The 14607-nt window shown below is 37.9% G+C and overlaps 1 protein-coding gene across 2 annotated transcripts in view; it reads left to right on the plus strand.

Annotated features, from left to right (window-relative positions):
* ARID2 (AT-rich interaction domain 2) overlaps positions 1-14607 on the plus strand; it is a 104678-nt gene that overhangs the window by 86087 nt on the left and 3984 nt on the right. For both annotated transcript variants that reach the window (XM_061361197.1, XM_061361196.1), the window contains 5 exons: positions 3729-3877; positions 9457-9595; positions 9695-9780; positions 13825-13948; positions 14037-14128. In XM_061361197.1, coding sequence (XP_061217181.1) covers positions 3729-3877; positions 9457-9595; positions 9695-9780; positions 13825-13948; positions 14037-14128 — 590 coding nt within the window. The remainder of the gene's footprint in view (positions 1-3728; positions 3878-9456; positions 9596-9694; positions 9781-13824; positions 13949-14036; positions 14129-14607) is intronic.

Raw genomic sequence — 14607 nt, forward strand, 5'->3', positions numbered from 1 at the left:
ACATACTACTTTTCAGCTTATAGGTTACCTTTTTATGTACATTCACTATCCTGAAGCTAAACATAAACATTTGTAATACCAAACTGTAAATCCTGTGATACTTTAAAAATATTTTTACTGATAATGAACTGTTTATTGTTGAGTTAAATGCATTTACAGTGGATGTGCCTATACTAATGGTAGGAGAAAAAATACAACCTAATGCCTTTAAACTGCACGTGTCAACAGGACCCTTCATCACGCTGGGATGCAGTATGTTCTCTTGCTGATGGCACACTAGGCCTTTTAAATAAAATGGGCAGAGATCATGCTAAAATAGTTATCCACTAATACATGAGTGGAATGGCACCATTTGTTCTGAGAAATAGAAGTGGAGACCATTTCTGGCCCCAAGCCGTAGGGTTTCTTATTCTTGCTACAAAGGGAGCTTGTGTGCCCAGATGGAGGAGCTCTTGTGCATGAAAATAAATGAGTATCTTTTGTAAACAGGACATTCTAGTTGGTAGCAGGCTCTTAGCTTTGCTCTTGGTTTTCATGAGCATGCTGGACTTTCTCCTCTCCCCCTCCCAAGTATTCAATCTGAAGTCATCCAGTCTAAATACAGAATCTCCTGCTTATTAAACGTAGGCTGTGGTATCTGTTCTGTAAGTAGACTGCACAGTCACTAAGGGTTTATATTTACATAGTTCTAAGAGTTCAGTGCAAACCCTACTGAGATAGGTGATGCTGCTTAGAGGTACTTTTCAGTCCCAAGACCTGGGGAGATCTGCCTTGTGAAAGTGGTGGCAGATGCAAATCATATAATGGAGAGGTCTAATCTGATTATAAAAAAGATGCCATGAAGTGGTTTCAAGTGTGCTAGAGTACAGGGTGCTTGATTTCTTGAGGAACCTGCAATCACTAAATGGTTTTGCTAGAGGAAGAAATCTTTATGCCATGGGGAATTTTTTTTCCCCCATATTATGTCTCCCAGCAAGACTTTATTAGGAAATGTTAAATGTCTGTCATAGTTGTGTATGTTAAAGAAGTGGGTTTTACATAGTCTTTGCATATCAGTGCTGTAAACTAGGTAGCACACAGCAGGTATTTCTAGGTACATTTCTGGGAAAAAGGAGTATGACTTCTGAAAAGCAAAGACTGTACCTAATTTTAGTGATGTCCCATGTATCATGCATTGCTAAATGGATACATGAAGATAGAGGAGGGGAAAATAAAAGGCAAAATTGCCAGTATTTCTGATCTCTTGAAAGAAGAGAGGAAAGCTTTGAGATGCTTGACCATAGAATTTACATTTCTAAACTAAAACCTAGGAAAACAAATGCAACTGCTTTATCTGTTGATTATAAAATGCAGTCAGCACAGGTGATAGGCAAGCCAAGAGATCTGAGTTAAAAATACATGGCAGGTGTAACCGCCTCATGCTGCAAGTTTGAGCAGAAATACTTTGCAGTACAGCAGTAATAAGAAAATTCTGAACAACAGCAATTGCTTTACACATTTCAGTTTATCAGCTGCATTTTTCATCACTGAAAAAAAAGAAAAGGTAGAAAGAAATTGGAGGGGAAAATGAATTTAACTTTTTGTCCTGAAAATTTGTTCCCCTTTCTGTGCTCTTTTTATTTCCAGCATGTAACATTGTGTTGTATATCTCAGATTTCCTTGTTTAAAATAAAACAATTTTTTAATGAGATGGTATTAAACCCTTTGAATACCACTAGGAGAGCCTGCCAGAAAAACCCTTGAGGAAAAATTCATAATTCTGAATTAATTGCAGGGTTTGCTTAGAATGGAGTAAATAATACATGAACCACACATTGAATGATGCGAATTAAATGAAATACTGAATTCATTCAGTAGGATCGCTCTCTTTCCAACACATTAAATGAGACAGAAGTTCTGTAGGGATAAAACGTCGCATAAAGGCCGTAATAAAGTATTGATACCAGGAGGCCAAGTGAATATTGGTGAAACAAGCTGTACTGCTGACACTTGATTATTTTACTTTCAGCTTCTCTTTAAAAATGCCATGTAAAAGGGACGCTAATCTTAAAAAGCTCTGCTTGTGTTTACCTTTTCTGAAAAGATAACATTATGAAGTTTCATTACTCAGTCTGTAAAATAGCTTAGAGGTCTTTAGATGAAGATCCCTGCTGAATCCAAAATAATTAGCGATGACTAATGGACTTGGGAGTCCTGTATTAACACAGATCACAGGCATCATACAATAGTTGTGCTGTGTCCAGGAGTTGCTGAGTTTTGCCTTATTTTTATCAGGATTTAAGCTTGTATATGTGAAGGGGTTTGGTTTTGATGAGGCTTTTTTCCTGTCCCTTTGGTCATGTTGTTAGTGTCGTAGGATACGTGATAGTTACTAACGTGTTACCTTGAGTGACTTGTCCACAATGCCAATAGAGAGCCGCACGAAAGTAAGACCAGTATGCAAATGAAATGTCAGAAGTTGTGATTAACTGTTTGTTTCTTTACAGTTAAAAGTCTGAAGCTCTTCTGTAACAGCTGTAAAGATGTAAACAGTACTGTTTGCAACAGTTGAAAGCCCTTCTTTCAGAATACTCTTAAGCACAGACAGGAAAGCAGTTTTGTTTGGTCTGTTTTTAAAGAGTGTTGCATTCCTTTTCTAACAGTGAGGAAGTAAAGGATGTTACTCTTCATTCCTAGCTAGTATTCAAAAGTTTAATAATTTATTTTTTTTATTGTATCATCTTTATAAGCCTCTTGCTGGCCAGAGCCTTACAGGAAAAAAGAAGAAAAACAGTATTCTGATGTAAATATTATGCCGAAATGGGAAGTCCAGTGTTATCTGTTAGTGAGAAGAAGAAATAACATAGAAGTGATTGTTTTAATCTCTTTTTAAGTCACTTTTAAGATAATTTTTATTTATTGTTAAAATAAGTGTTTTGTTCCCCTTGCTCCCTTGCAATATTACATCTTCCTTTCTGAAATGTTTGTATTTCACTGCATACGAGTTACATGGTGTGTTTAGGCATTCTAGGCATGTGGTGTTCTGTATAAAGATACGTGTGGTGGCTGGTTTTACAAGAGCTTGAAGAACTGTATAGTTTTACAAGTTTTATAAAGAAAATGGTGTGTCATAGTTTGAGCCTGCTGGTCTGTGATAGTGTTTCTTCAGCAGTGTTCGGTTTACCTTCTCTTAACTCACTTGGTAACATAGGCTGATGGCGTACTAATGTGGCAGTTCCAGAATTCCACAGGTGCAGCATATAAAACCATTTCATCAAAGAACATAAAACTATTCATTAGATGTATCAGTGCTCATCTTCTTTTAGCAGAATTTTCTCCTACATTTACGTAGGAAAGCGAACTACTCTGTGTGCTGATATTGCAGCCTCTTGTGTTTGTGTGGGGTTTTTTTTTCTTTCCCTAAAGAACAAATAAAGCCTTTGCAAAATAATGCTGTCCTTTGCTCCACTGGTGCCCTTGAGCAGTTCCTTTGCAGTTGTAATTCTGTATTTGAATTTGGCCATGAGGGTTATGAATTTGAATACTAGAAGCTTCTGCATAAATACTGTGGTGTAACAGTTGTATGTTAATAGTTTGTCTGTTAATGCTTTTTTCAGAGTTCAGAGTGTTAAAATCTGAAAACTTGTGGTGGATTAAAGTGTAAAATGAAAGACCTTTGAACAACAGTAAAACTATGTCAGGTCTTGAAATAAGCCCTGTTTAAAACTGTGTTTTAACTTCTTCTACAGAGCACACCTGCAACGTCGATACCAACAGTGCAAGTACAGGGCCAGCAGATCAATTTGCAGCCGCCTTCATACACTGCAGCAAGTCAGCATGCAGAGCAAATGAAGAAACCTGGACAGAACTTCATGTGTCTGTGGCAATCTTGTAAAAAGTAAATGGCTCCTTTATTTAACTGCGTTTTACTAATACGTAGCAGATGCGTGTATATAGAAGGTGTTTCAACAAGTCCTGTCCATTCTGTTTCTTTAAGTTACCTTATACATTGCCAGCGGGGAGAAGAAAGTGAAAAGTTAAGGAAGCCAAAGCTGAGATGGGGGGCTGCAAGACATGTAACTGCTCTCTGTTATACCTCAGAGCATAAAAGGAGTATTATGTGGCTTTCTTGTAACACATTGATTCTTCAGTAATAACCAAAATATAGTCATGTAGTTAAGTTTTGGGTTTTTTTTTAAATCTAGCTCTGAAGCTTGTTCTCTGTGTTGCAAATATAAAAATAGTTCCTGTACTCCAGTTACAAATCATGTCTTGACATTTTCTTGTTTTCAGCTTTTAATCTTTCTTGTGTTTCCAGTTTTGCAAGGGCAGGGTGTTGCACTTCTATGTCCTGGTTGAAGTCTTATTTAGATTATGACTAATTTCAGTAATTATGATACCATTTGTGTGCCACAGGACTCCATTGAAAGGAAATTAAAAGGAGCTTAGCCTTAAGACTAAACAGGAGTGATTAGACTTTTTTGATTTGTTACTGATGTCTTTCACAGAGAAGAGCAAGCTATCAGACTTTCCATTGTAGGCTGATGAAAACATTATACTACCCTTATTACCAATATGTGTATTTGACACTGATTTTTAAAATAACAGGTTTTTGAATGTGTTTAGTTTTCACCTTAGAAGTGTTTTTTTGTTTTGTTGGTAGGTGACATTTCTCTATGTAAAAAAAAAAAACCACATGTAAAGCTTTACTTACTTTTTACTTTATTCCTTTACTACTGATAAATTTAACTGTAGAGCCATATTCTACTGGCTACATAACAGATGCATGAAAACCTGTGTTGGTGCAAGAGTGGGTTGTACTGAGGTGGAAAAGAAAAGCTGGGGAGGTTTGTAGCAGAAGCCTCACCAATTTATACCATCTTGAAGAGGGAGGTTGGAACTTGATGATCTTAAGGTCCTTTCCAACCCTAACTATTCTATGATTCTATAACTACAGTTTTGAGGCATAACTTAGTTCCCAGATTTCTTCTGTGTCTGAAGTTGTGTAGAGCTGAGGTAAATAAGCTCATGTGAATAACCATGGAATAAGCCAATATCACGTGTAAACTACAGTGTAAATATGTGCAGACAAAATTCAGGCAGGAGGAGGAGCAATGCAGTTACGATTACTTTATATTATTAGTGGTTTCATAAATTTGTTCTAAAATATTATTCCAGTAAGTTTTCCTGAGACTATGGGGTTATGTGGCCCTTATTTTACAAGTTGATCTCTACATTTCGCTTCAAAGATAATGTATTATTTCTCTTGGTTTTAGTTTCTCCTGTTGACTTCTTGTACTGGTTTTTGTTCACGGTTAAGTTTCATTATTTTCAAAAGGCTTCAGAGATTTTTGCATTGATAAAATTTAATCCATGTGGCACACTGTTCTTCTTACGCTGTCTCTCACTTCTAAAGTGTTTATTTCAGTCCCAGCCTTAAAATGGTTTGGATAAACATTACACTCAGCATTCTCTGAGGTGAACACCAAAATGTGAAGTTAGCATCTTCCTCAAGTGTATGTTCTTTATTCATATTCCTTGAGCAGTCTGATTAGAAAACCAGAAATGTCAAATCTCCTGTAGGCTTCCTGCTTCTAACAGACATAAAGAAAAATCTGGAATTGCGGCCTCTTACCGTAACTGTTTTATTTATAGCTCTCAGTCTTGGCTGTTTTCATGGAGTTACTTAAGCAGGAAACAAGAAGATTTTTTGGAGTGGGCCATTAGTCTATGTGAACTTCACCACCCATATGAAGATCGGCTGAGAAAGTTGGGGCTGTTCAGCCTGGAGAAGAGAAGGCTGTGTGGAGCCCTCATAGCAGCCTTCCAGTATCTGAAGGGGGACTATAGGGATGCTGGGGATGGACTCTTCATTAGGGACTGTAGTGACAGAACAAGGGGTAATGGCTTAAAACTTAAACAGGGGAAGTTTAGATTGGATATAAGGGGGAAATTCTTTCCTGTTAGGGTGGTGAGGCACTGGAATAGGTTGCCCAGGGAGGTTGTGAATGCTCCATCCCTGGCAGTGTTCAAGGCTAGGTTGGACGAGGCCTTGGGTGATATGGTTTAGTGTGAGGTGTCCCTGCCCATGGCAGGGGGGTTGGAACTAGATGATCTTAAGGTCCTTTCCAACCCTAACTATTCTATGATTCTGTGATTCTATTCTATGATTCTAACTTCATATCCACTACTTGGTTTCATTCATGATTGCATAGCGGTATTTTTCCCTAGGTAGTGAGCTGGCAGGTTCATTGTAATAGAATGATAGAACAGTGTAGTTTTCATGGTGTTCACATTTAACTGGAAAGATATGACAGGAGACAAATTTGATACAGTATTTGCACCTGTTTCTCCAAGCATGTTCTTTAGTTTAATTCTCACAATACATTAGCATTGAGTTTCCCTTCCAAAATATATTACAGAAGGCAGTGAAGGCTTTCAAAAATATTTTACTGAGAATCAAAATAAATATGAATAAATGTTTCTTTTCCTACCCACTAACTTGACTGCTGTGATCAGCAGTATTCCAGTGGCATGGGTGTGGGTTCTGCTGTTTGATTTCTTAAAACTGAATTAGAAAACATTATACCAAGATTTTGAAATTATTCTACAGATTTAATAGTGTCTGAAGACCATGACCAGATCAGGCCCAGTTATGCAAATAGTTGTTGTCCTGGGTTCAGCAGTAGCAGTCATTTTTCTCCTTCTTAGTAGCTGGTGCAGTGCTGTGTTTTTGACTTTCAGCCTGGGAACAGCACTGATAACACTGATGGTTTTAGTTGCTCAGTAATGTTTACTCTGACCAAGGACTTTGTGAGTCTCCTGCTCTGCCAGGGAGGAGGGGAAGCTGGGAGGAAGCAGAGACAGGACACCTGACCCAAACTAGCCAAAGGGGTATTCCATACCACAGCATGTCATGCCTACTATATAAACTGGGGGCAGTTACCCAGAAGGCCTAGATCACTGCTCGTTCGGGCTGGGTATCAGTCAGCAGGTAGTGAGCGGTTGTATTCTCTTCCCTCATTATTTCCCTTATTATTGTTGGTGGTAGCAGCAGTGGTTTATGTTACGCCTTAGCTACTGGACTGCTCTTATCTCAACCCATGGGAGTTACATTCTTTCGATTCTCCTCCCCATCCCTCTGGGAGTGGAAGGGAGAAATAAGGGGGAGAGTGAGTGAGCAGTTGCGTGGTTATGAGTTACCAGCCGGGCTTAAACCAGGACAGTTGTAATGATTGGCTGCTTGCAGATGTATTCAGATAAGACTCTTAAGAGGTGTTAGTCAGCACACTGCTTTGCATTGAGGATGTAACAGAAAGTAGGTGTTTTCCTTTGAAGTTCCTCTGTCTGCAAGTACTGCTAATTGTATTCAGCTTAAATTAAAAGCTGCTATTTGGTTTCACAGGTAGGCAGGAGGTGTCTGCTCTTGAGTTCCTTTGTATTTAAAAACTATATTGGAAATGTTGTTGAATCTCCACTGCCTGTCAAGCCAGCTATTAGTTTAATATTCTGTTCAGCAGCTGAACAGAATGGTGGAGAAATTAAGTGGGAAATGAGTCAACTGACCATATTCTCATGTATTCTCAGTACTTTTTTTTGTTGTTTGTTTTTACTATGCTCAGGAATTTCTTTAAGGAAAACTTTTTTTTTTTTTGCAAAGTGGTAGTAAATTTGAGTCTTAGATCAGTGACTGAAGTATAACACTGAATGTATTATACAGTGAATGAACTGACACAGCTTAAATAGCTTTATTTTTTCTTAAAGCTTTGCCATGTTGAATACAATGTTTAAACAACATTTTGGGTTTCACTGACGCCATGAAATTCGCTTCATCCATGCCAGGATTTATTCATATTCGTGCCAGGCTTAAGTTTACATATTGACTTCCCCTTAATTGTGGGAAGACATCTTGCTGTCCTCTGAAATGTCAACTTTTGCTCTTGAGTCAATGTAGGTGTAAAACATTTTATTCTCATTTTCCACTGTGGGGTGTCTGGACCAACAGCAAGAGGCAGGTTTTTCTCCTTCTCAGCTTCCCTTCCCAGTAAGAGCTGACTGGCATGGAAAAGATGAATGCTTTCTTAGAGTAGTAGCCTATGCAGAAGGTAGTTGCTGTGTTGCAGGTGGTTATAGCAGTAGGATTCCGTTTATACCAGAGACTTGTCACTGGGTGATATTAGCTCTTTGACACCTTTATAGGATTCAGGTAACAGTATCTACACTTAGGCCTGCGTATCAGTTTCAAGTATGTTTGCATAATGGATGCTATTGAAATGAGCAATAGGATGTGGAAAGAGGCATCTTGATCAAAGCATCTACTGATCTGCTATTCATATGCTGAGAGTTCTGACTCGATCTTGTCCATAAGTGACTCCTGTGAGTTAAAAATGTTCGTCGACCCTTGGCTGCTTGTTGTAACTGTCTGGTTGGAGGTCATTTCCCTCTTGGCACTGGTCAGGGCAGTGAGTTCAGTCCAGCGTCTTAATGCAAATACTTTTCTTGTTAACTGAAACTAAAATACTGGCATGTGAACCCAAGCGGCTGAGGTGGGTGCATGGGTTTCCTCATTAGTAAGACTGCTGCACTAGTGGTATCTGTATCTGTCCAGGAAGTGTGTGAAGACAGCTGGTGATAGTGACTTCCCAAATGGCAGCAACTGGGTTTCTAGACCTTTTCTGTCCAAGCCTTAAAGTGGGTGTTGATGAGCTGGGTTAGTTGTATTGAAACGAGCTGAAGCAGCTGAGTCTTTTGTTTGGCCATTTTTTCTCTGTTGAAGTAAAAGATGTAATTTGTAACACTTAACACCTTAAAATATTGACTAAAAAAAAGCCCCAAACCACTTTTGAGTCACTTCCTATTTTCATTTACTTTTTTTTTTAAATACAGTGATTCTCCGTTACCATTTTTATGTACAGTACAATAACAATTCTTTTGTCTACTTGACAATTTGAAAACACAGATCTAAGAGCTGTTGAGTCACCGGTATTTTGGGGTAGTGTTCACAGTGTGTTGTAACTCTTCTGCCACTTTGAAATGGAAGAAAATCCTTATCAGGATGAACTCACTGCAAGGTGTTTTATGCCTCTGCTTTCACCAAATAGAATACATGAAATACGCTGTTCTGTTACAGGGCCAGGCTTAGGGCAACTTCATCTTTTCTCCATCATTCCGCATTGCAAAGAATGGGTCAGTTGGAATTAATGTGCATCATTCTTTTGGTGAAGTATAAGTATAAAAACAGAACCATGGTATTCAAATCAAACTCAGCAAAATTCTGTTGCTGTTTATTGGTAGCTCACTAGAAATACATGTACATGGTTTTCCTTCTAAAAGTTTATGACTTTTTGTTTATTGTTGCATGTCTCATTTCTGAAAATAAAAACCATTAGCCACTATGGGTTTGTTTGTGATATTTGCACTTTATCATTAATTGTAAAAAAAGCTTAAATTCATCTCCCTCACCTCTTTTTTTTGTAGGTGGTTTCAGACACCATCACAGGTTTTCTATCACGCAGCAACTGAACATGGAGGAAAAGATGTCTACCCAGGGCAGTGCTTATGGGAGGGATGTGAACCTTTCCAGCGGCAGAGGTTTTCCTTCATTACCCATTTGCAGGTGCAGATTTATTTTACATGTTAATTCAGAAAACAGTAGGAATTTCGTGGTAAATTTCCACTCACCTTTCTCACTGTCTTTTCTCTTTTCTTTAAGCAGGATAAGCACTGTTCCAGAGATGCTTTGCTTGCAGGATTAAAACAAGATGAACATGGACAAGCAGGAAATCAGAAGCCTTCTAATAAGTAAGAGACTTGAGCCTCATTGGCAATAGAGAAAATAAGAGAATTAGAAATCATAAGAAGAATTTATGTATTTATAATTTGGCTTATCAGGTGAAAATCTTGTTATGTAGAGTCTATAGCAGTAATCAAATTTGAGGTGCCTTACAGTAAGACAAAATGGGCAAAGAAGCGAAAAGATTGTGGTATGGGAGGTGTGGCTGCAGCTGTCATAAAAAAACAGATAATTTCTTAAGGTATATGGTCAGTACTCTTTGAATATTGTTCTCAACATTTTATTCTGATTCTTTCCCAACTGTAGAGCTGTTTATAACTTTTATTACAGCAAGAAAATGCATGTAATCCAAGTGGAAAGTTACTTGTTGTATACAGTTCAGCGATTTCATCAGCTGAGATGGATTGTCTTGTAACTTGCTGTGCTCCTTCCAGTTTTGTGGTCTAAATTTGGGCTAATTTGGTCCAGGGACACTTGTAATATACTTTCATTTAAACAAGCAAGCAAGATAAATACCAACTCCTTTGAGTGTTCTAATTTTGTGCTGCTACCTGGAGTCTGTTTTGGCTCTCCTCTTTCCCAACATTATTTCAAGCATCTGGAATTAATACTGGAGAGCACAACCCTATTGCTTTGGGGTTGTGGGGATGGTTATGTTAATATTGGAGTTATTCAAAGTTCACATAATTGTGCAAGTGTATTAAGACTAGGTCTTTGTTAGTAACCAACTGGAATCTTCTTTGTTGCAAGCTAAAGATGTAATTACATGGTCCCAGGCAGATTTTTGCAGTCTGTTCTGCGGCTTCTTAAATTGCTACCAAGCTGCTGGAGGCAGCAGAGGAAGTTGAATATGAAAGTTGATAAATTTAGTTTGGGAGTCCTTTTACTTCTTTTAATATAAACAAACTTCTTAACACAGACTTGCGATTGCTTTATGGTGCCTTGTTTCATTACACTGAGCAACATTCACACCTCTGGAAACCACAAAATGAAGAATTATGTTAATGTAGTCTTAAATACTTGGTAAATGGGAAGTGTAGGGCTGATGCCATCTACTAGCATGGTGTGATCTTAACTCTGCCTTATCAAAAACAGTCTGTCATACAGGTAACAACACATCCAGTAGCTACGTGTCCTCACAGGCTTCTTTAAAACTGATGCAGGTACTCATATTAGAAAAAAACATTCATACATCCCTTCTTCTGAGGCAGTATGCACTAGTTAAGTGGGATTTAAAAGTAGAAATTTATATTCATAACCAGCTCCTGCTGAAATACTGAGACTGCAATAGCATAAGATACTAAGAATGTGATTTCAGAATGTAAGTTGAAATAAGAGTGTTCACTACTCTAACGATGGTTTGAGTCTCCCTGCCATCCCTTGTTCCTTCTCTTGGCTATGCACTGCTTACAGTGAGAGAACTAGCTTTAGTTTTTTGGCTGATTGCATGGTAAATCAATTTTAGTTTTAGAAAAACCTAATTAACAGGAATATTTTGACTAAATGTAATGTGTAACCCACATAATCTTACAGAGCTGCTACGGAGTTATGTTCACACAACTGATAAGAGCATCTAGCTACATGAGGAAGACAAGGATTGGTAATTTGCTTTCTGGAATCAGTGACTTGTCAAATGAAACCTTAAGCTTGCTCCAGCCGATCACCTTAAATTGGCTTACATGGTCATGTTGGAAAGCTGACTGCCAAGGTTTTGGCTTAATGTACTTTCTGTTGAGTCCTAGAAACTTGTCAGATATATCAGCATACACTGATAATCCACGTGACTGAATTCTTCCATGGAGCTGAAACAGCTTAAAAACCTGGTGCTGAGGTGAAACATGTGTAAGCCATCGACTTTTAGGCATTAATTAGGTCAACTTTCTTCACTTAGTCCGTCACTGTCCAGTAAAACTACACCTACATCCGCGAGTGCAGATAGAGTGTTACTGGTGCTGGAAGTAGTCTGTGGAACACAGTGTAAGGGCCCATTCTTCTAATCATAATTTCTGTCTATCATGTACTTGAAAAAGTCTGTAATGGCTTTTGCTAGAACAAAGCTAGAAGTTAAGATATATTACAGAGTTGGTTGTAGACCTTAATTCTGTATCTCTTTGCTTTTACGGTTGTATTGTTTTAACTGTTCTGGTTTTCAGAGGCAGCTGAATATTGCGTTCTGGAAGGTCAGGTAGCACTAACAGTTTATGTTGACTCTAGCTTTGTGCATCTGAATCTTTTTGGATTCATATTAGTTTTTTTTCCTTGTCGCCCCTGAAGCAAAGGCTGTAGCATGAGCTACCAGAAATATTTTTCATGCACCATGGGAGTGGGAGGAGAGATAACTTTAAGTCACAAGATGAATGGTATGGTTTGAGGTTAAGGAGAATATTATGAAAAGGAATTCAAGAATCTTGATGTTTCTTGAGAGATACTTGCTCACAGACACAAGTCAGTCTGCTGGATGAATCAGGAGCTTTATTATCAATTTCTTTTTTTCCGAAATCAAAAAGAGAAGACAGCTTTTTACTGTCTTCTTAATGTATTAGGAATATATTCTAATTTATTGCAACTGTCCCTTTTTCAGTATTTCTAGAATTAAGGCAGTGTTACTTCAGTTTTCTGAGATATGTAGCATGATAGCTGTTGAAGAGAGGCATTGGGAACAGCCTCCATTGATGAATCCTTGTTCTTCTCAATACAAGAAAAACGTACCTGTTCCAGAAATTAAAAATGAAGATGATAATTCCTTTACTGTTGTATTCAGTCTCCTATAAACATGTGTCATTGCCCATCAGTTTCATAATTCAGCCTCTGCCCTTCTCCATTTCCTTCATAAGGGTTTTCAAACTCTTACTTCCAGAGAAGGATGACAGTGTGAGCAGCGTTTTTAAAGAGAAGTCTGCCTGTTAATACTTCTTAGTTTTCTGTTTTGTGGTTTAAAGCTGCTCATATGAACCAATTTTCTAACTTTTAGCTAGTTTTCCTTGTTAGAATTTCAATTTCTGAAGAAAGTCTCTCTGAATAAAGAACTCAAGTTTTATTCTTAGAATGTTCACTTACAGTGAAAGATACCTAAATAATACTCTTACAGGCTAACTTTAATTTCAGAACTTAAACATACACATTTGCTTCATACCTTTGCACATGAGCACTGCTTGCACTTAATCAGGTTCTACTAAGGTATTAGAAAGCTTCATAATAGTATTGTTCAGTATGTTGAAGCGTGGTGATGTTTTTCAGCATTGATACTGCAAAACTTCCCTTTGGGATGTCATGGGTCTTAAGTGAAGTTGCATATTTATGCATTCTAAATTGGAATTGTATGAGTAATTTAAAAGTTTTAGGTTAAAGGTTTGACTTCAGTATTAATACTGAAAATGGAGAATTTGCTTCTGCTGTATTTATTTGTACCAGCTTTATAAAATACCCTGCTTGATTTATTAATCTCAGTCTGAAAGCTGCAGTAACAGGTAATTGGTTTTACAAATGTTCGATCTGTTTTAACAATTAGATGGTTTATGTCTTAGATCCTAAGTTAAAGCATGTTCTTATATCACTCCTCACTAACCACAGTTAATGTGTATTTTGTATTGTCTTGGTGTCTAATGGTCCCAGTGAGCTGTGTCAAGTTTTGAACAGCAATATTTTAAGGACGTTCTCTGGCCAAATCTCAGATGACATTTGCATAGCTGTTATCCCAGTTCCTGTTAAAGCCTTTCTGATAAAACATTCCTTTAAATCAGTACCCTTCAGGAAGTGGCTGTGTCATTAGTACACTGTATTACTTTCACATCGCAAATGTCATGGGTGATGAGCAGTACTTCAAGAAAAGTGTATCTTCACATAAAATAAAGCCCGTGACTCTTCTGAATGCTTTTCAGTAAGATTTGTCTCTGCGGAAACAAAAGGCAAATCATGTATCATCACCCAGTATTAGTGGATCTTTGTGTCTCTGTTCAGATGGGTTACAAAATTGTAAAGTAAAATTTCAGTTGTTAATCTCCTCAAAAGTGGTGCAAAGCTTATTTTTATGAATTCTTTCTTTACTAACGCAGGCAGCCAGCTGCCGGGGGCACTGCCTCTACTCCCAGAGCACAGAAGGCCATTGTGAATCATCCGAGTGCTGCCCTAATGGCATTAAGGAGGGGATCAAGAAACCTTGTCTTCAGAGATTTCACAGTTAGTATTGTTTGACTTAAGTATTAGATATTAATTGTTGCCTGTTACCACAGGGGTTTTACTTCTTTTCCTCTCTTTACTTTTGCAGGATGAGAAAGAGGGACCAATAACTAAACACATCCGATTAACAGCTGCCTTAATATTAAAAAATATTGGTAAATATTCAGAATGTGGTCGCAGGTAAGCATTGCATGATTCTTCTAATACCAGTGGGCAATGTTGTCTCTGTTTAGTACCAGACAATAGGCAGGTGTTAGTTAGCCTTTAGAAACACCAGTAGGTGTATCGACTGTACAGTTTCTCTGTTTAGTTCCCCACACAAGTTCTCAGCATTACCTTACCTAAGACAGTATTTGTGATCCAGGCTTTAGGAATGTGTCTGGTAAATTCAACAGGTTAAATTTTTGGAGACAGATGAGAGAAACCTTTGCTGCAGGTCTGTTCTTTTTCTTCCTGAAGGCAGTAGTGCAAGACTCTGAAAATTAATTCTTCTGTAAGCAACTTCCCATTTATCTCAACTTAAGAAGGGGGAGCATGAGCTCTCACAAACACATTAATAAGTTGTGGGGTCACACATAGTTGCATTCCATACTTCCTGCCTCTCTGTTGCTTTCCTGTCCATACTTGAGTTAACTAATAAATGAGACTCTCAGCTTTCC

The sequence above is a fragment of the Neopsephotus bourkii genome, unplaced genomic scaffold (assembly GCF_033783945.1).
Source record: "Neopsephotus bourkii isolate Nb327-2 ecotype Australia unplaced genomic scaffold, CSIRO-AGI_Nbou_v1 NB_1053, whole genome shotgun sequence".
NCBI classification, from domain to species: domain Eukaryota; kingdom Metazoa; phylum Chordata; class Aves; order Psittaciformes; family Psittacidae; genus Neopsephotus; species Neopsephotus bourkii.